The sequence below is a fragment of the Cyclopterus lumpus genome, chromosome 10, assembly GCF_009769545.1.
Source record: "Cyclopterus lumpus isolate fCycLum1 chromosome 10, fCycLum1.pri, whole genome shotgun sequence".
NCBI lineage: Eukaryota > Metazoa > Chordata > Actinopteri > Perciformes > Cyclopteridae > Cyclopterus > Cyclopterus lumpus.
The window spans coordinates 11341812-11360872 of record NC_046975.1 but is presented as its reverse complement, the minus strand read 5'-3'; the positions used below and the strand labels follow the sequence as shown (position 1 = coordinate 11360872).

The 19061-nt window shown below is 40.7% G+C and overlaps 4 protein-coding genes across 9 annotated transcripts; 3 read left to right on the top strand and 1 right to left on the bottom strand.

The window, feature by feature from the left end:
- Window positions 1–882: 882 nt before the first annotated feature.
- Window positions 883–5799, top strand: rack1 (receptor for activated C kinase 1). Its single transcript, XM_034543422.1, has 8 exons — window positions 883–1096; window positions 2654–2825; window positions 3500–3647; window positions 4319–4414; window positions 4599–4709; window positions 5005–5145; window positions 5349–5459; window positions 5686–5799. Exons 1-8 carry the CDS (start codon window positions 988–990, stop codon window positions 5749–5751), a joined length of 954 nt encoding a protein of 317 aa, XP_034399313.1. The 5' UTR covers window positions 883–987; the 3' UTR covers window positions 5752–5799.
- A 511-nt stretch (window positions 5800–6310) lies between these two features.
- On the top strand, window positions 6311–8329 carry nme5 (NME/NM23 family member 5). Of its 2 annotated transcripts, none has more exons than XM_034543734.1 (5): window positions 6311–6707; window positions 7138–7343; window positions 7729–7829; window positions 7916–8034; window positions 8175–8329. In XM_034543734.1, the coding sequence occupies exons 1-5, from the start codon at window positions 6582–6584 to the stop codon at window positions 8256–8258; spliced, it is 636 nt and encodes a 211-aa protein (XP_034399625.1). In that variant the 5' UTR covers window positions 6311–6581; the 3' UTR covers window positions 8259–8329. The 2 variants fall into 2 exon arrangements, with proteins under 2 accessions (XP_034399625.1, XP_034399626.1); XM_034543735.1 differs by having other exon boundaries at window positions 7141–7343; window positions 8175–8258.
- A 1539-nt stretch (window positions 8330–9868) lies between these two features.
- Window positions 9869–13619, top strand: hnrnpaba (heterogeneous nuclear ribonucleoprotein A/Ba). Of its 3 annotated transcripts, none has more exons than XM_034543079.1 (9): window positions 9869–9980; window positions 10484–10737; window positions 11128–11296; window positions 11383–11541; window positions 11628–11759; window positions 11879–11969; window positions 12132–12287; window positions 12397–12482; window positions 12913–13619. In XM_034543079.1, exons 2-8 carry the CDS (start codon window positions 10499–10501, stop codon window positions 12465–12467), a joined length of 1017 nt encoding a protein of 338 aa, XP_034398970.1. In that variant the 5' UTR covers window positions 9869–9980; window positions 10484–10498; the 3' UTR covers window positions 12468–12482; window positions 12913–13619. The 3 variants fall into 3 exon arrangements, with proteins under 3 accessions (XP_034398970.1, XP_034398971.1, XP_034398969.1); XM_034543080.1 differs by having other exon boundaries at window positions 9874–9980; window positions 10472–10737; XM_034543078.1 differs by having other exon boundaries at window positions 9903–10032.
- Window positions 13620–13970: 351 nt separating this feature from the next.
- Window positions 13971–18872, bottom strand: phykpl (5-phosphohydroxy-L-lysine phospho-lyase). Of its 3 annotated transcripts, none has more exons than XM_034543074.1 (13): window positions 18426–18872; window positions 17629–17747; window positions 17360–17519; window positions 17202–17276; window positions 17029–17116; window positions 16823–16939; window positions 16609–16691; window positions 16313–16538; window positions 15778–15932; window positions 14910–14999; window positions 14672–14805; window positions 14478–14523; window positions 13971–14172 (listed from the first exon to the last, which is right to left on the bottom strand). In XM_034543074.1, exons 1-12 carry the CDS (start codon window positions 18482–18484, stop codon window positions 14501–14503), a joined length of 1329 nt encoding a protein of 442 aa, XP_034398965.1. In that variant the 5' UTR covers window positions 18485–18872; the 3' UTR covers window positions 13971–14172; window positions 14478–14500. The 3 variants fall into 3 exon arrangements, with proteins under 3 accessions (XP_034398965.1, XP_034398967.1, XP_034398968.1); XM_034543076.1 differs by having other exon boundaries at window positions 17629–17721; XM_034543077.1 differs by lacking the exon at window positions 17629–17747.
- Window positions 18873–19061: the final 189 nt, after the last annotated feature.

The window sequence follows — 19061 nt, the reverse complement described above, 5'->3', positions numbered from 1 at the left end:
GAGGAAGAGAACATTGGAAAAAAGGCATTTAATTGTTTACAGCAACTCGGTTGTTTATGTTTTTCATTTTAAACAACAGCTTGTTTTAAATGAACAAATTACCTTATCTTTGTGGTGCAATGTTTGTGACTTGTGAATTGATGTCACATATATGAAAGTCATTAATCATCATGGCATTGTTCTATATCTATATTACTTGCATGATGAATACATTTCCAGTGGAGGGTTTCTCCTCTCAAAAATAGAGTTTAAATTAAATGCTACCATTAACTTTACTTCAGTAATAGCATTCACAATTGGTAGTAATATTCTTTTTCAGTATTCTGTCTATGGATCAACAACGAGACATTCAGATAATGGTTTTATTTATAATAGTTGAAGATAGACAATTTCTTTGTAAACAAATTTTGTTATATTTATATGTATTGTTATATTTCAAGCACAACAATAAGTGCATATTGTTCCAAAAAGATAATGAAAAACTACAACTTTATTAAAATGTCAGTCTTCTAATGATTCAATACGAGCACTCCCATCAACACTCCGTAACAAAAGGAGGTCATTCTTAAACTAATTTATAAACCAAAAGAGGGATTAAAAATGTCCATTTGCATGCAAGAATGAGGCATTTCCCCATAATGATGATATGTCAGATATTGTCAGATGACTTAAATAAACCAGATCTTATTTGTTGTTTAAAATTTAACGATTCATACAAATCAGACTTTTGATGAACAGCGTTATTGTCGTCCATCAGATCACTAATTTATTTCCTCATAGCAGCGTTGCTTGAATAAAGCGTCCCTCTCGTGTGCATTGTCCACATTTCCCAGAATCCTTTGCGGGCCGCTAACCCCTCATAGTTATAGCATCCGGGTTTGTACTTCCTTTTCCTCTGTGCTGAGATGCGATGAGGACCTAGGCTCCCCTAGACCTGAGACAAATCCGAATCCATCCTTGTAAAAGGCACCACCAAACCTCGCCAAGATGACCGAACAGATGACAGTGAGGGGGACCCTGAAGGGGCACAGTGGATGGGTCACCCAGATCGCCACGACGCCCCAGTATCCCGACATGATTCTGTCGGCTTCCCGAGGTGAGGATTCCCCCTCCTGGCTCCGCCAACATGGCCGACGTTAGGTTAGCATTAGTCAGCGGAACTTGCAACTGTAACGTACGAGAACAAAAACGACAACGCTGGCGTGAGTGGATTGTGCACACGCGGTTAACAGTCAATTACGGGCGTGAAGTTGTGCGTATTTGTTACTAGGACGGAATCTGCTCGGACTTGAGAGACCGAGGCCGGTTAGCTTAAAGTAGCTAACACTAGCTAACGTCATCTGTAATGCAGCTCGGACACGTGTAATGACACATTCAAAACGTATACTGGAGGGTATAGGCTCCTAATAGTAGAGTGAGCTTTCTATCAGTGGTGAGGAACGTGAGTTTAGCCCAAAATGTTCCCGTGTGAAAGTAATGTTGCTCTACAAAAAGTACTCGAGTAACGTTAGAAGTCATCAAAATAACAACTTTAACTTGCACCTGTATTTAGTTGTGAGGAAATTACAAGTCCTCTATTATGTACTGTTTTGTGATCACACTTGAGACACAAACTGGAAATATTGCGTGGTGTCTGTGGCAGGTCATTATTACAACCGGGTACATCAAACTCTCCAGTACAGTGGCCATCGGTGTTTAACCCCCAGTGATTATACCCATTCACTTTTACCTCTGATCTCTAATGGTGACAGTCCTGCAAATATGAGGGGGAATAGAAACACACTTATTTGAATATGAATAGGCTAATTATAGGACAGTGAAATATCAGACTTTAATTACATGCTGAATTGTGTAGACTTCTAATGGTGAGCTTTCCATCTGTGTTGAAGAACATTAGAGTAGCCCAAAATGTGTGAAAGCATTGTTGCTCTACAAAAAGTACTCAAGTAACGTTAGAAGTCATCAAAATAACAACTTTAACTTGCACCTGTATTTATTTGTGGAAAATGCAAGTCCTCTTCTGGAATAAAGAACTGCAACAGACGTGTCCTTTAAACTTTGATCTTTCCAGTTTAGATGTCCTAAGTCCCAGTTCCCGTCACAAATGGCCACAGATCACATCCAGGTCTAGGATCCCATGAAGACAATAAGATTAGCCAGAGAAGTGGACAAATAAATCTCCCATCTTGCTGAAAGTCTCTGACATTGCTGTGATGTTTAATCATGCATTACCTAGGCAATAAAAGTGTTTACTTTGACCTGGGGAAGGCCAACAACGGCACACAATATTTCCAATGCCTTGCGCTTTTCACCAGACCTGGGACCAGCTAGTCTCACAGATGCAGACCTCCACAGCGCTGTTTGGGTGCTGGAGGGGGTGCGCTGACTACCTGCCTCTTTAACGGATCATGAATGCATAAAATAATAAAGTAATCATTTTCAAAGTAAAAATAATGATTTCCCACTAAATCTACTTTGACAAGTCTAGTTAACTCGAATGTAACTACCCATCTCTGCATGCTAACATTCCTGTATGACTAAATGTTAGCTTTCCGTTGACAATAATAAAATGGCATGTTAATGTTAATATCAGCTGTTTACAGAATGAAATATGGACACAAAGCAAAACATATCCTGATGTCTTGTTTTCCAGATAAGTCTATCATCATGTGGAAGCTGACCCGTGATGAAACCAACTATGGTATCCCCCAGCGCTGTTTGAAGGGCCACTCTCACTTCGTAAGTGATGTGGTCATCTCCTCAGATGGACAGTTTGCCCTGTCCGGTGCCTGGGATTCATGCCTTCGCCTGTGGGATCTTACATCGTACGTACAGACAATGGCAATCTCTAAAGTACTGGTATAGATTGTCAGTGTTTTACGGTTATGTTTCTTATAAATTGCTTGGATGTTTTTTGTTTGTAAAAGTTTAGCAGGAAAGTGTCTTCACTGCTGCTAGGAGTTTAGGATTTGTGAACTACAATCTGACCATATAACTAAATTATAACTGCAGAGACCCATTTTTTAATTCAATAAGTCAGTGTCAATATACCATGCTTAACTCAACTGAAGCACAAGTTTAATTCCAGCTGCAGGTTTTAGCAATGATGAAAGCTTTAAAAGTATCTGTTTAACATTGATGATAAAGAGGCTGTTTCTGAGTTATACCTGCATGTGTAGAATATGAATAGTCCCAATTCTTCCATCCATTATTAGTGAACTTTGGATTCACGGCTCTAAGAAATAGTTTGCAATAAAAGTATGCAGGTTGAGGTGAATATTTATAGATCAAGAATGATTATTTCAACCCACCGATAATGCATTACACATGTACATTTGCTGGGTTAACTTTTGTAGCGTAAACACCCACTAAAAATTGGTTTAATGTGATCTTAACGTGTGAAGCTGTGTTCGCCATGCTTCCTTCTAATTTGGTGTCTTTTTTAAATACACAACACTTACTTTATAATAAAAAATTTAAAAAATGTTTGCTTCCCCAGTGGCGTCACCACCCGCCACTTTGTTGGACACACCAAGGATGTTTTAAGCGTGGCCTTTTCCGCTGATAACCGCCAGATTGTGTCTGGCTCCCGGGACAAGACCATCAAGCTATGGAACACTCTTGGAGTGTGCAAGTACACCATCCAGGTGAGCTGCCAGATAATGTTGATGGGATTTATGATTAGGACAACACCCCAACTCATTATTAGACTGAGAAGACAGGGTGCTGGACTGTGGATAATGAAAAGGGGAAGACTAGGACAGTACACCAATTTGACTTTGTTATATTTCCACACAGAGGTTTTTGGCAAAACGCTCCTCAGTGTGCCAGAATACACACTGAAGAAGGTCGTCTTGTGAGTAACAAGTTGGTCTTTCAGTGGAACTAGATTTTAGTGAATTTTAAATACTGGTCAATGTTCTTGCGCCACTTGGAATTAGAAGCCAAAACTTGTCTGTCTCTACTAGTCGGGGGGGTGGGAGGGGCAGGGACTGCCCTTTTTTTAATATAAAGTTTCCTCAAATTCAGTTCAATTTAATGTCAAAATGACAACTGCTGCTGTAGACTAGCTGTCTACGCCAGTTGGGTGTGATGGTCATTCTTTAATATCATAAACCAAATGTTGCAGTGATCGTGGTTAGTTGAAAATGTGTAATCTAGGTTTATGTTGCTAATAAGTAGCTAAACAAAACAATGCAAACATCTGTTTTTTTCCCGCCTTGCTTGATTACATCTGGCCATTTAAAAATACAAAGCACTAATGTTGGGGAACCAAATCATCTTGCATTGAAAATGTATGTTCCTTTTACATTTGCAGGATGAAGGTCATTCTGAGTGGGCGTCTTGTGTACGCTTCTCCCCCAACAGCAACAACCCTATCATTGTCTCCTGCGGCTGGGACAAGATGGTCAAGGTACTTGATTCTTTTAAATGTCCTTAGCTTTTCCCTGAGTTCTCTTGCAATTGAATTTATGTTATTCTAACTATTTGGTTTGACCTGTGATTTTTGGGAAAACTGGCTCGTATTACCTGAACATCACCGTTGATGAGACCACAACCTGAATAGCGCTACATAATTCCTGTCCCTTTTCTCCTAGGTGTGGAACCTGGCCAACTGCAAGCTGAAGACTAACCACATTGGCCATACTGGATTCCTGAACACTGTGACTGTCTCTCCTGATGGCTCCCTGTGTGCATCTGGTGGAAGGGTATGAAATAACCCTTTTTTAATTGTAGACTATCGCAGAATGTTTTCCCCACCAGTCTGAACTCAACTGAAGCACAAGTTTATGTCTAGCTGCAGGTTTTAGCTGTGATGAAAGCTTTACAATTATCTGTTTAACATTGATGATAAAGAGGCTGTTTCTGAGTTATACCTGCACTTAAAAATGTTTGAAAATTGTATGCAACCAACTCAAATATTTAACTATTAGGCCTATGGTAAATATCCTAGCAATATAATCTATTAATATGGCTATTTCTGCGTATTTTCTCTTTGTCTAGGACGGTCAGGCCATGCTGTGGGACCTGAATGAGGGCAAGCACCTCTACACGCTCGACAGTGGCGACACCATCAATGCCCTCTGCTTCAGCCCCAACCGTTACTGGCTGTGTGCTGCCACTGGCCCCAGTATCAAGATCTGGGTAAAAGACTTCATTCTAATTGTCATGATCAGTAAAATGTGCATTAAAGCTACAGTGCAAAGTGCAGTGATGAAACTTCCAATGCCAACTGTATTATATGATGATAAAGAGGCTGTTTCTGAGCTCTAGCCTTTTATATAATAAATTTAGGTTGCATCAACTTCTCATTGATCCGTCGCTGATGTTTTCTTTTCCTCATGTAGGATCTGGAGGGCAAGATCATTGTGGATGAGCTCAGACAGGAAGTGATCAGCACAAACAGCAAGGCTGAACCACCACAGTGCACTTCACTGGCATGGTCTGCTGATGGACAGGTACATCGCATAGAATGTTCCAGTACAATTTCAGTGGCTATTGTGTTTAACCCCCAGTGATTATACCCATTCACTTTTACCTCTGATCTCTAATGGTGACAGTCCTGCAAATATGAGGGGAAATAGAAACAAACTTATTTTAATATTAATAGGCTAATTATAGGATGGTGAAATCACAGAATTGTATTAATCAATGTTCCTTTATCCCTCTTATTTTTCTTTACAGACCTTGTTTGCTGGCTACACTGACAACCTGATCAGAGTGTGGCAGGTCACTATTGGAACTCGCTAAAAGCTTTTTCGTCGCAAGCTACTTTGAATAAAAGACTGTTTGAGAAAAGCTTGTTACGTCTTCCTTTCAACTCTGATTATGATTATAATGCATGTTTATTACCACCAGAGCACTTGTACTGTTTCTTGTTTTGCTATAACTTTTGTTTCAGCAATAGGGGAAACAGTGTATTCCAAACTGTAAAGCAATAATCCAAAAGCAATTATTTGACAAATAAGTCTGAACAGTTAATTAACCAATGTTAAGTGATAATCGGTGGGAACTGTTTCGTTACCTTTCGGTGTCAATGTATACTTTAGCATTCAGGAGGAGAGTGAGTTTGCTTAATTACTGTGGATATCCTTAAGATCTGTCAGGTTGTTTTTAGAGTTTCTATTTGGGTGAAAATTAAGTATGCTCTTGAGTAAAGGAGTCTGACGCTGCATCCGAAATCCAATTTATTTATAGAATTGAGGAAATATAATGCGTGTATATTTTAATAAAATCACGCAGACATGTAATATGCACACTAAGTGGGCCGAAGTTACTCCTTCATTTATAGACGGTGACTTAACAGAGTGCCACTTCAAGACGAGACTAATGCAAATGCCTTGAGTACATTGTAAGGCGCTATACAAATTTAATGTATCTATTGACCGGTTTGTGTTGCCGTAGATTTGTAATGGTATCCTAGCAACCCAAACAGACGTGTAGACGAGTTGGTAAAACCATTAAGTGACCACTCCAATATTACATTTAACGGCTAACAGAATTTAGTTGATAGGACTGACGGAAAGTATCGTAACTTTTTTAGCTAACCTAGCATTAGCTGTTGAAGGCTGCAGGAGAAGATGAACCGAACGCTACATCCTCGCATCTATGTGGAGCAAACTCTGGCTCTTATCAAACCAGATGCCATCCACAAGGCGGACGAGATTGAGGACATTATCCTAAAATCGGGCTTCACCATCCTGCAGGTTGGTTAAAATGTTTTTTGAATACAGCGGTCGTCGTCGTAACATCAACCTGTCTAAACTATGGGGGCTGTTGTATGTTGTCGAGAAAGGGTTGATGCAACCGATCCAATTTCTGAAGTAATAGTTTGTCTTTTTGTTGACGATGACTCTCTCTAAACAAGTATTAATAACGAATACATCAACATGGCTCATTTATCCAAAAATATATTGTACTCCGCCTGTACTTTTGGCTGATATGCAACATATATTTTATAGCAACAAAGAAACGGACACAATGATATAGTTTCACCCAAACAATGTCCTGCTCAACATATCGTTACACTTAATTAAATGTTAGGTGTCTTAATCAAACATGTTCATTATTTCAAACAATATATTCAGCATCCCTACACATTTCACTGAAGTATCCAACACTTTATTCCTGTGGAAGAAGCGGAAGCTGCAGCTAAGTCTAGCGCAATGCAGTGATTTCTACACCCACCTGTATGGAAGGCCCTTCTTTCCCAGCCTGAGTGCCTTCATGAGCTCTGGCCCCATCATTGCTCTGACTCTGGCCCGGGACAACGCCATCGCCCACTGGAAGTCTATCATCGGGCCTGTCAACAGCACTAAGGCCAAAGAAACTCGTCCAGGGTGGTCAGTCTGTTAACTTTTATTTTGTTGATTCAGTCTTTTTGTTTAGTTGTCTGTTCCTTCTGGCAAATGTGTTTTTGTAGATAATGTATTACGATGAATAAATTATATATATATACATATATATATATATATATAATTTATTCATCGTAATACATTATCTATATATATATATATACAATGGAAACAAGCTGTGGTTTTCATATTTGCACATACAGACATAATTGACTGTGATTCTGGGCCTGTGGCTCCGTATTATGACTATGGGTCGTCCTATGACTTGCTATCATGATTCCTTGATTTTAAATAATGTAGAGCGGTAGAAGTTTGTAGTCACGGCAACATTGCAGAGATGTTTATCTGAATGTGATGTACTTCCCTCCCGCAGCCTGAGAGCCAAATACGGCACTTCTGAACACAAAAACGCACTCCATGGCAGCGAGTCATTTCATGCGGCTGAAAGGGAGATCAAATTCATGTTCCCAAACTGTAAGCAATACACAGAACCACACTTACTGTTGTTCATATATAAATGTATTGGCCACTAATGCACCCCACATGCTTTTTCTCTGCAGCCGTAATTGAGCCCTTTCCCTCAAGAGAAGCCACCGAAGAATACCTGAGCAGGTATGTAAACCCAACTCTGCTACTTGGACTCACTGAGCTCTGCAAGCACAAGACACACAACCCCTGTGTAAGTATTCCATGCTCAACATTTGAAGATATACAGTAATTTATTAGCCAGTTATTTATTGCTGTTACCATGTTGTTTACTAGTGTTGAGCTTTGCTCCCTGAAACATATTTCTCCACGATCCACGATCCACTCCAATAGATTTGGCTTGCTGACTGGCTGATCAACAACGATCCAAATAAGCCTCGAATATGTGATGGAGCCACTGTGGAAGAAGCAGAATGACAACAAATACATAATTTATATACAAATATATCTTTTCAGTACAATGATTAAATAAAATGTATTTTCAGTGCTAATCATTTGTTTTGTTTGCTTTCTCGTAAAGTTGGCCTATATTTGTAAACCCTCTGTTCTCCCTTGAACCCTGCTTTAAAGGGTGTGAATTGATTCTTAACCTCAATCAAAGTTTAGCAGTTGTACATGAGAACACGAACAACGGTTCCTAATCATTCAGTAAAACAAATATCTCAGACTTCTTGTTTTTTAACAAAGCCCCCCACCCACCAGGTCTCATACGGCATTGTGAATTGTAGTAACTTGGCCAGTGGGTGAAACCGTTTTTATTTGATTCAATGAGCATGATTGCACCGAATTAATTGGATGAGTTGTGTGACCGGTATTTCGATGATTACATTCTCTAAGTTGGACAAAACACTCACAGCTTCATCTCTGGTTGCTCCTCTGGAACTGGTGCTCAAACACAGAATTACTACATCTTGTAAAGAATCTAAACAGATGAATAAAACTGTCTAACAAATATGTTACTGGATGAACAAAGTTGTTCAAATGAGCATGACAGTATGATACCCAGACTGCTTTACAGTATGTTGCATGTTAGCTCACATAGTGCTTATTGATAATAATATCAATGACTTACAACATTAGTATTAGGTGATAGTTGTTCAGCAATCAAAGAAAAATATATAGAAAATATTTATATAAGTTATTATGACATGGTTTGATGTTTTTAGTCATTTTTTTAAAATTTCATGTGACTATGGGTTATTTGGTCTGCAGTATGTACCTCTTGAGAGTAGCTTTGTATGTGGTTTCTAATCACTGTGTAGACAGAAGGCAAAGGATAAACAGGGATTAGCAATAGATGCCTGGACAATAAATCAAGGGAATTCTCGTTTAACAAACATAACCACACATGCCATTTAATATCAAACTGTCTCCACCATCTACTGGAACAACTGACAATCTGTCATATATGAATCAACACTTCTTAACCCGCCGCCCAAAGAAAACTGCTTACAAACTTGATATGACAACTTGACATAATGGTGTTTATTGCAAACCTATTGTACTTGATAATGTGATTACGTTATTGTTTAGTGTCTGTTATTTTATCCAACCCATGTTTAGTATTTCTTTAACACTTATACGGCAGTCCTTGAAAGAAAGTCACCTTTAAAGCATAGCTGTATACATACATACACATAAAAAGCTTGAAGGCAGCTCCCTGAGTTTATCCATCATTATTGTTCATACTGAGATGCCAAGATCTACATTTTGAACAGTTTTCACATAAGCAGAGTGCCGTTCATTTTCACGATCCTGGACCAGACTACAGTTGCATTTGAGTGCATGTGTCAGGTCTAGAATGAAAAGCAGAGGAGTAACGCTTTAACACATCGATTAACGCAACAGTCGCAATTCATCATATGTTTTTAATTGCCGAGCAGCGAACAACTCTTTTTCAGTAGTCGCAGAAAGGGTACTCGGAGTTCCTTCCTGTGTGCCGCGGGCGTGAACATCTTCTGTGGAAAGAAAGGCACGTGCATGTAATTGGTCGGAGTCGTGAGTGACAGCGGTGATCATCCAATCAGACGGCTTCTCCACAGAAATGGCGTTTTTTTCTGCCGGTTCTAGAAAACCAACCACGAGTTGTCGTCGTGTGGGAGAATCCATCTTGAAGAGAGCTCTCCGGTTGTATGACCAGTAAGCGGGTTTTCGTACTTCTTTAGCCTTGGTATTTTCATTATATTGTCACGTAAGTATTTAGATTTTCGTAGTCTTTTCATTCTTCGCCGGGTAGATGTAATCTATTTAATCATTAGAAAACGTAAAGCGTATAGTGCGGCTAGCAAGGCCTTTGCGTTATGTAACTGCGAATTTGAGTTGTTCAGTTCAGGCTTGGTTTATCAGCGTGATGCAGATGGTTCGGCTGTTTCTAATCTTCAGCCCCACCACAAGTACACTGGATGCGGAGTGGTTACTTTGTTGTGCAAGTTTACGCTATAGAGTTGCCATTTGCTGACACTCTGCAACAAATCCGAATGAATGTAAATCTAGGACGCGATCCTGCCGGCCAAAATGGTGGGAAATGCATGGACTGGCACCGTGTTAATGGCGAAGCATGTACGGCAGGAGGGGTTATATATCCGCCATATTTCGTTTTAATAATGTGTAAATATAATTTTCTTTTTTTGGTGGGGGTTTAGGTATAATAGTGCAACATGTCTGAGACCGAGCAGCAGTATATGGAAACATCAGAAAATGGCCACGAAGTCGACGATGATTTTAACGGAGCCGACCACACCGAGGAAACGAACGACGAGAGCGCCGTGAATGAATGCAAGGAGGAGGAGGAGGAGGAGGAGGGCGCAGGGCCCGACGCCGACGCCGACGGCAACTCGCAAAACGGTGGGACGGAGGGCGGACAGATCGACGCCAGCAAAGGCGAGGAAGATGCAGGGTGAGTAAAATGGCGTGTGCGTTTCTTTTGCGAAATCGACATTTGTAGTAAGCGCCCGCGGTTAGCCATGTTTCTTTGTTCAACCGGCCTTTGTTGGCGCCATATGCAGAGCGGGGGGGGGATGGGCGCTTCAGCAGGGATCAAATCTAGCGTCTATTAGCTCGCGACAAACCCTCGATATGCTGTGGTCGTATCGAAACTATTTCCGTTTTGTTGAATTAATGCTCTAAATCAACTCTAAGCTGCATTGGCTGTAGCCGCCCCCCCCTACGTCATTGGGTCAACAGATTTTCTAGAACAGTGTGTACATTTACACCCCGCCCGGGCCTAGACATTTAGAGTAGCGGGACTGCCTGTAATGCTAAACATATCCCCCATCTCTCTGTCCAGGAAAATGTTTGTTGGTGGTCTCAGCTGGGAAACGAGCAAGAAGGATCTTAAAGATTACTTCACTAAATTTGGTGAGGTGACAGACTGCACCATAAAGATGGACCAGCAGACAGGCCGGTCAAGAGGCTTTGGATTCATTCTCTTTAAAGATGCAGCCAGTGTCGAAAAGGTCAGTGTGGAGGAAATAATGTCAGCGCCCCAAGTAACTGTAACAAGGCAGGCCAGTCTCAATACCCGCTCTGGTTTTTTTTAAAGGTTCTTGAACAGAAGGAGCATAGGCTAGATGGGCGAGTGATCGACCCCAAGAAGGCCATGGCCATGAAGAAAGATCCAGTCAAGAAAATCTTTGTGGGAGGCCTTAACCCTGACACTTCAAAGGAGGTCATTCAGGAGTACTTTGGGACCTTTGGAGAGGTATGATATTAAATGCATATCAATTTGTTTAGGAATGGAATGCTTCAGCTATTGGTTGCTTTAAAGTTTGTTCTCGTCTCGTGTAGGTCGAGACCATTGAGCTACCACAAGATCCAAAGACGGAAAAGAGGAGGGGATTCGTATTTATCACATATAAAGAAGAGACTCCTGTCAAGAAGGTCATGGAGAAGAAATACCACAATGTCGGTGGCAGCAAGGTAATGGCATATCTCACATTCTGCATACCGATGAAATGTGGTATGATGTATTCAGTTTCGCACATTTTGCAAAAGTCATGCCACACTGCAACATAATGTGCTCTTGTGTGGTGTTCCAGTGTGAAATTAAAATAGCTCAACCCAAAGAGGTCTACGTGCAGCAGCAGTACGGCGCCCGTGGATACGGAGGACGCGGCAGGGGCCGTGGAGGTAAGAACCTTTTTTTAAAAAAAAATGTTTTGATTGTGTCCGTGTACCAGCAAAATCTTTCTTTTAAACTATATTCCAAGTAGACTTAAAATTTGTGCCGAATAACTACCTGGGTCCTATGTGCTGGAGAGTTGTGACAAAGGCCTCACCTGTTGTTTCTAGGCCAGGGCCAGAACTGGAATCAAGGTTACAACAACTACTGGAACCAGGGATACAACCAGAACTATGGCTACGGACAGCAAGGCTACGGATATGGCGGCTACGGCAACTATGACTACTCTGCTGGTTATTACGGCTATGGGGGTGGCTACGATTACAGTAAGCGATAAGTGCCCCCCGGGAAAGAAAAAAGAATGAGAGAAACTTTATTTTCTTGGTCCTCCTTGTTGTACAGAAGAACTCAGTCCCTTTTTCTCTTGTCCTCCAGACCAGGGCAATACAAGCTATGGGAAAACTCCAAGACGTGGAGGCCACCAGAGTAGCTACAAGCCATACTGATCACACGTAGTGCAGGTATGCATTTTTGCATCATCCGTGGTAGTATGAGAACATAGCTGTAACCATTGGTGCCTTTTTGACCCCAAAGATCTCCATCTACTCTAAATCCATTCAAGCATTGTGGTGGGGTTAGGGTAGGCTGTGTTGTGGGGTCTGTGATCATTAAAGATGGATTCATTCCACCTGTCAGCCATCTTAAGATGCACCTCTACTACTTGATCAATAAGGGTTGAGTTGGTGGTGGTTGAGAACAGGAATAAGGACCGTTTCACCTTTCACCAGGGTGCTAGGTGTAATAGTTAGCGGTCGTGCCCCTCCCCCCAAAAGTGTGTCTGTCCATTCACTGACCTGTCAAACTCATTCATGCACCTGTTTGTCTGTGTGTAACTGCATGCCTTATTTGGTTTATTCTCAGTAACGTTAAGCACCGTGTTTTTCTCTTAAGGTCTAAAGTAAATAAGAAAAAGAGATCCATGGTCTGACCACAACCAACATGGGCTCTGGCTTTTCCTTTGGAGTTGGCAGAAATTTGGACTCATGCTCCATTTGTACAGATCAAGTGAGGAACTGGGGAAGCAAATGTCACTTTTCCACTTTTTATTTTATATTGTTTTGTGTCCATTTACATTTCCAGCGATGGAAGTGTTATTTTTACTGTACTTTTTGGTACCTTTTTGAATCTAATGTATTGTATGGTTGTATTTTTACATGTCTACTGGATTTACAGATGAGCAAGAGCTTTTAAAGCTTACAAATAAAACAATTTTCTTTTCTTTTCTTTTTTTTTTGGTGTTTCTAGATCTTTAGTTATTTTCTCCCGTGCTGAATGTTGGATGCAAGTTGCATGGCTTCAGATGTGGGGTGAGGCAAAATAAGGGATTTAAACTAATCAAAGGGTTCATTGTAAGCGTGTTAAGTGAATGTTTGCAGATCGCCTAGTAGACGAAGACAACCAGCATTTTTTTTTTCCTTTTTCTTTTGGCTTTTAAAGAGATTCTTCCCCCATCATGTCTGCAATTTTAAGTGGCTTTACTAGTGTTATTCAACTGAACGCAAGCCTGTTAATGTAAGAGGGTACTCCCTCTCTCACTGGAAACTCATTCCTCTAGTGTCTTGGGCAAATTGATAGAAATAAACTTTTGGTTTATATTACACATGGATCCTTTTGTTATTATTTGTAAAGTTAATGTTAAATGTTTTGTACTGTTAAATGGCTTGCTTGTTTCGTCTTGAGTAATGATAACACCTCTACGGATGCCTCAGGGAGAGGGCTGCACTGCCTGCAGGAATACTGGTGGGGTGTTAATAACGACCACACTAGATGTGAAACTGCAGTACTTGAGCATTTTTATGAATGTGAACAAGAGGTAAAGATAGTGGTCTGGTAAGTGCTCATCTCAACTACTAGTACTGTATCTTGACTACATGTTGCTGATCAGTGTTGTAAGTTGGGACTAATTAACATATTGCTGCTATGCGGAAAAGAAAGGAGTCAGGATTTAAAGAGAATGATTTGTTTATTAGTTTCTTGACTAAACATTTGTGGGAGTTCATTAGTGTTACATTAGCATCTTCCATAGCAGATTGTCTTTCAGGTGGCAACAATGTCCTATAGCTGGCAACTCTTCCAATTGGCTGTTTCATCAGATATGTGACTGCATCTCCTAATTCTACTGAAGTGATTTCTCAAAATGGCACTCAACACCTGGGGGAGGGGAGAAGATGATCAGTGATGGCTCTAGACAGCTGGGATCCTTTTCTCTTTTTTTTTTTAAATGACCTGCGCCCACTTTCATAGTTATGAAAATGTACTGACAGTAATTATGAGTCAGACTTTGATTAATCAATATCAAAAACCGACCAGTGGTGAGCCAAGGACGGCAACATGTTCTAAATGAAATGAACCGGCAACCTCAAGTATAGACACACATCTCTACCTCTGGACTTCATGAATGTGACCGTCTGACAATGTCTGATGCAATTAAAAGTTTTTCTACAGGTTTAACAAACCTTAGATGTCTTCCTTTTCCGATTTAACTGTCACTGGCTTCCATGTCTGTGTACAAGAACATTGAACGTTATTAAATCACAAATGTTAGGTCTATATGGATCTTTCACAGTGTTCAAACTTCCTTTCGAGTCGATGCATACCTAGGAACGCTCCTGTAGTAACGGCTGTAGGCTAATGTGTCTGGAGAACTAACCTGTGAGGATGCGGTCAATACATTGTACCACCAGCTCTGCGTCCTCCATACTGAAACACATAGGAGGTTTAAACTTCACCACGCTTTCCCAGGGGCCATCTGTACTGACACAGATGTTATCCTCCTCTTTCAACCTAATGTAAAAGGAACAGAATCAAATCAATAAACGCCACGTGGCAGAGACTGAATACAAGAAAATGAAGTTGTAAGTCGTCAGTATTGCACTTGTGTTCGGTACCTCTTCACCACCCGTGCTGCTGTTTCTGTGGCAGGAGTCTTATGCTCCCTGTCGGTAACCAGCTCGAGGCCCACAAACAGTCCCACACCTCTGAGCAAATAAATAATAAAAAAACAGAGCTATGAGGTTGACTTTAACCCACATCAACATTGAATCAGGTAACATTTGAATAATGGAACATATTTTAATTAATTTTGCAGCATCTTCCTGTGTAATTAAATATTGAGGGAAGAGTGATTATCTACCAAAAAGTGTGCTTAATTTAGGTGTATATAGCCTGTTTGTTGTGAGAAATCTTAAATATATAAAAAGTAGTATTCCAGTTTAACAAGGTATGCACTGCTTTCAAAGGGCATGTCTTCAAGTTACTGCTGTGTTTATACATATTTCCCCTAGTTTTAGTTGAGCTTGGTAGTCTTATGAAAGGAATCTACACTCTTGGCTAAGTAAAAGCAACTGCTTTTCATAGGCCCTTTTACAAGACTTTTTTTTTTAATGTCACAGTAGTACTTTAACATACTTAAAAAGTCACGTGCACTTTTACACATGGACATTATTTTGAAACCTAATAGTGTCCAGTGTTAATGAATGACATCAGTCTCTTAGATGCCCACAACTCTCAAGCCTGAGCACCCACCATGAATATTGTTTTCCACCAGAGAGAGGTTGATTAAGCACTACACATTCAAATTGTCAGCTAAGATCAGTAAAGACACCTGTGTGGATGTATCGAGAGAATGTAGGAGCCTGTTTTTCATTGTTTTATTTGTTATTCAAATCTGAATAAATGCCATGGATTCTGGAGAATAGAATAGCATTTGTCTTAATGAGTTTTAATGCCTGAGTGCATTAGTCATTGCATCCTTACCGGACCTCGCCAATCGTTTGATGTCGTGTTTGTATCTTTGTGAGCAAATCTTTAAGATGTGCTCCCACCCTTTTGGCGTTTCCTCTTAGATCGTCGTTCTCTATCACATCAAGTACTGCCAGGCCAATTGCGCAGGACACTGGATTCCCTCCGAACTGCACGAAGTTAGAGGAAAAACAACTCATCTCATTTCTCTTTATATATGCATGCTTAAAGAGATTTCAATATAAATATTATTTTGCTTAGAAGCAGAACATTGTTTGCAATTGACTTTGGAAATTCCATAATAGTAATGTATGTTTTATGCAGCAGCATAGTTGTAAATAAAAAAAGTGGTACACTTTTTACCTGAAAAGACACCATCTCTGTGACCCACATCAGTTTAGTAATAAAACAAGGTCTTACTATGATGTCACATTATACTGAGAATGAGTTGAATGTTGTATTCCTTATGACAAAAAGGCACCCTGCCTGTCTCTCCAGCTGTGAACAGCTGTAGAAAGCATATAATGTGTTATGGCTACTGTATAGTCACCGTATTGAAGTACTCCACTCCATTGGCTGTGAAAGCTTCGGCTATTTCTACAGTGGTTGCCACACAAGCCAGGGGATGCCCATTGCCCATTGGTTTACCCATGGTCACTATGTCGGGACAGAAACCCTCCCCTTGCAGCTGGAACGCCCAGAAATGACTTCCCACACGCCCAAAGCCGGTCTGCACCTCGTCTGCCACAAACACTCCACCAGCTGAGCGCACGTATCTGTGGGAGATGCACCATGTTAACACTAATGTACAAAAAAAGCAGAACCTGAAAAGGAGTCACCACTCACTCTGCAACTTTAGCTGAGTATCCTTGGGGCAAAATGATTTGTCCTCCGACACCTGGCAATGATTCAGCAAAGAATGCCGAGATCTGTATAGAAAATAGTAAATAAGATATACAAATGGCATGCATTGGTTATGTTTATTACACCATTATATGTTATAAGTCTTAAGAGCATTGCTCATTTGATCCATGCTCCATAAAACTGTGTTAAAGTGTACCTTACGACCTTTCCTGTGCACCTCCTCTATTAGGTCTTTTACTGTATCGGCGTATGCCTGGCCAGGGTTCGGGTGATCCTCTCTGTATATGCCTCGGTAAGTGTCTGGTAACGGGGCCTAGGAGGATGAAACACATTCTTTCAGATAGACAGGAGCCCACTGTTGGTCAGCGGTTTGTGTGATGATGGTAATATATATTTACACACCACATGAACCCATTCTTTCTGTCCGGACAGTTTCCGGAACTTGTATGGACTAATGTCGATGAGGGACATTAGATGCCCATGGTATGCACTAGTATAAAATGAGAATTCATTGTAATTAATAACTGAGTGTATTTTCTGAGGGTGAATATGTTGCAGGAGAACAAAATACTTACTGGTCAAGCGCAATGACGTCATCATGCTGGGTGTACTGCTGTGCCAGGCGTAGGGCAAGATCATTGGCCTCTGAACTGTCAGAAGAACAGATGTAACATCACTGGAATGGAAACTTCAGGAATACTATTCTGTGTCTGTGTGTTGCCGTGAAACTTACCCTGAGTTAACAAAGTAGAACACACACAGTTTCTCAGGCAGGGTGGCAGCCAGGCGATCTGCATACAAGACTATGTTGTCGTGCAGGAATCGTGAATTGGTGTTCAGTAGGTCCATTTGTGCTGCTGCAGCTGCAGTAATGCTGGGGTGACAGTGGCCCACTACAAGAGGAATCATACAGCATGTTACTCACGCATAACAACGGTAGTATAATGTATTTCACAACAGTAATAAATGGACTGTGCACTGGATGATGATTAATGTTTTTACCATGATGAACGTTGCTGATGCAGTCCAGATAGCGCTTGCCGTTTTCATCAAATAGATATTGGCCTCTTGCTTTCACTATTTTAACAGGGTCATCTGAATAAAACAGTCTACATGACTGCCTGCGATCGAAGAAATTACTCGACGTCAGTAACTTTCGTGCTGCCACTGCGGTCATGTGAGCTGGCATCCGCGGATACTCAGTCAAGTGAGCCGCCGCTTGGAATGTAATGCACCTCTATTCATGGTGTTACGGTACTGAGGCTTGTACGGCCCAAAAGCACGGAGATAGACCCTTATTCAAGCAATGATTTGTCCAATTTCATATAACAAGTCAAAAACAACATTAATTTGGACATGAGCCTATATTAAATATGAAGTTACACTACTGTTCATAATTTCATAATATTACAACTGTTATTAAAGCAGATCCTTAAACGGTTATAACCATTTAAGTATCTGCTTTAATAACAGTTCTAATATTGTGAAATTATGAATATCATCATTGAATTTAAGCTGACTTTCAATTCAAAACATTACAGTAGTGTAACTTCATATTTCATATAATGTCCAAAATAATGTTGTTTTTGACTTGTTATATCAAATTGGAGAACTTATTGCTGAGAAATGTGTCTCTCGTCGTGCTTGTTGGGCCTCACAAGCCCTCGTACCGTAACACCATGAAGACAGGTGCATTACATTTCAAGCGGCGGCTCACGTCGCAGCACAATGTTCACAATATGTCAACCAGCAAGTATCACGAAAGTCACACAGTACCGACCCGTGTCCCTTTTACATACCCAATAAATCTCTTCCTCATCTCGAGAGTTTCTTCTTTTCTGAGTTTTTCAATGGCCATTTTCTCTTTGTGTTTTAACTCTGACGGACTGCTGAGGCCAATGGCAGCTCTCCTTCTCTTTGGACTTTATCCGGAACTTGGTGTCCTCTAATTTGCACTACTGCCTGCTATAGGAATTAATCGGCTACTACAATTATTCTATCACATCCCTTTAACATGTCTGATTGCTTTCAAAAACTCAAATATAATTGTTCTCCCCTTAACCGTGTCTCCGCTGTCTGTCACCTCTCCTCGTTCTGCAATCAAAGCCCTTCTTTCCCCCTCACACGTCCTGCGTGAAATCAGGACGTGCACTACTGTCTCCTTTCCTTGACACTATTGTAACCGAGCGTTCTGGGTTCGTGTGTGAGGTTCACTTATAACCGGTTAATAATCAGGAGTGGCAGTCTTGACATCCACCACGCATGATAGATAGATTTGTAATTTATATATAATACTGGTTGTTTGGTTTGTGCTGTGGGCTTATTTAGAAGGGCTCAACTGTGGGGTTGTTAATGGGACAGATACTTCAAAAATAAGTGCAGCATGTTCTGCTATGTTTCTCGTTTCAATTGGGAACACGTTAGAAATAATGGTA

Coding starts and splice junctions, on each gene's coding strand:
- rack1 (XM_034543422.1), top strand. CDS start 988: ATGACCGAACAGATGACAGTGAGGGGGACCCTGAAGGGGCACAGTGGA. Junction 4,415..4,598: donor GCTGGGACAAGATGGTCAAG/GTACTTGATTCT, acceptor CTTTTCTCCTAG/GTGTGGAACCTGGCCAACTG. Junction 5,460..5,685: donor CATGGTCTGCTGATGGACAG/GTACATCGCATA, acceptor TTTTCTTTACAG/ACCTTGTTTGCTGGCTACAC.
- nme5 (XM_034543734.1), top strand. CDS start 6,582: ATGAACCGAACGCTACATCCTCGCATCTATGTGGAGCAAACTCTGGCT. Junction 7,344..7,728: donor AAAGAAACTCGTCCAGGGTG/GTCAGTCTGTTA, acceptor TCCCTCCCGCAG/CCTGAGAGCCAAATACGGCA. Junction 7,830..7,915: donor CAAATTCATGTTCCCAAACT/GTAAGCAATACA, acceptor TTTTCTCTGCAG/CCGTAATTGAGCCCTTTCCC.
- hnrnpaba (XM_034543079.1), top strand. CDS start 10,499: ATGTCTGAGACCGAGCAGCAGTATATGGAAACATCAGAAAATGGCCAC. Junction 11,542..11,627: donor ACTTTGGGACCTTTGGAGAG/GTATGATATTAA, acceptor CGTCTCGTGTAG/GTCGAGACCATTGAGCTACC. Junction 12,288..12,396: donor TGGGGGTGGCTACGATTACA/GTAAGCGATAAG, acceptor CTTGTCCTCCAG/ACCAGGGCAATACAAGCTAT.
- phykpl (XM_034543074.1), bottom strand. CDS start 18,484: ATGGCCATTGAAAAACTCAGAAAAGAAGAAACTCTCGAGATGAGGAAG. Junction 17,748..18,425: donor ATGAGGAAGAGATTTATTGG/GTATGTAAAAGG, acceptor CTTCGATCGCAG/GCAGTCATGTAGACTGTTTT. Junction 14,806..14,909: donor GCAGCACGGGTGGTGAAGAG/GTACCGAACACA, acceptor CTTTTACATTAG/GTTGAAAGAGGAGGATAACA.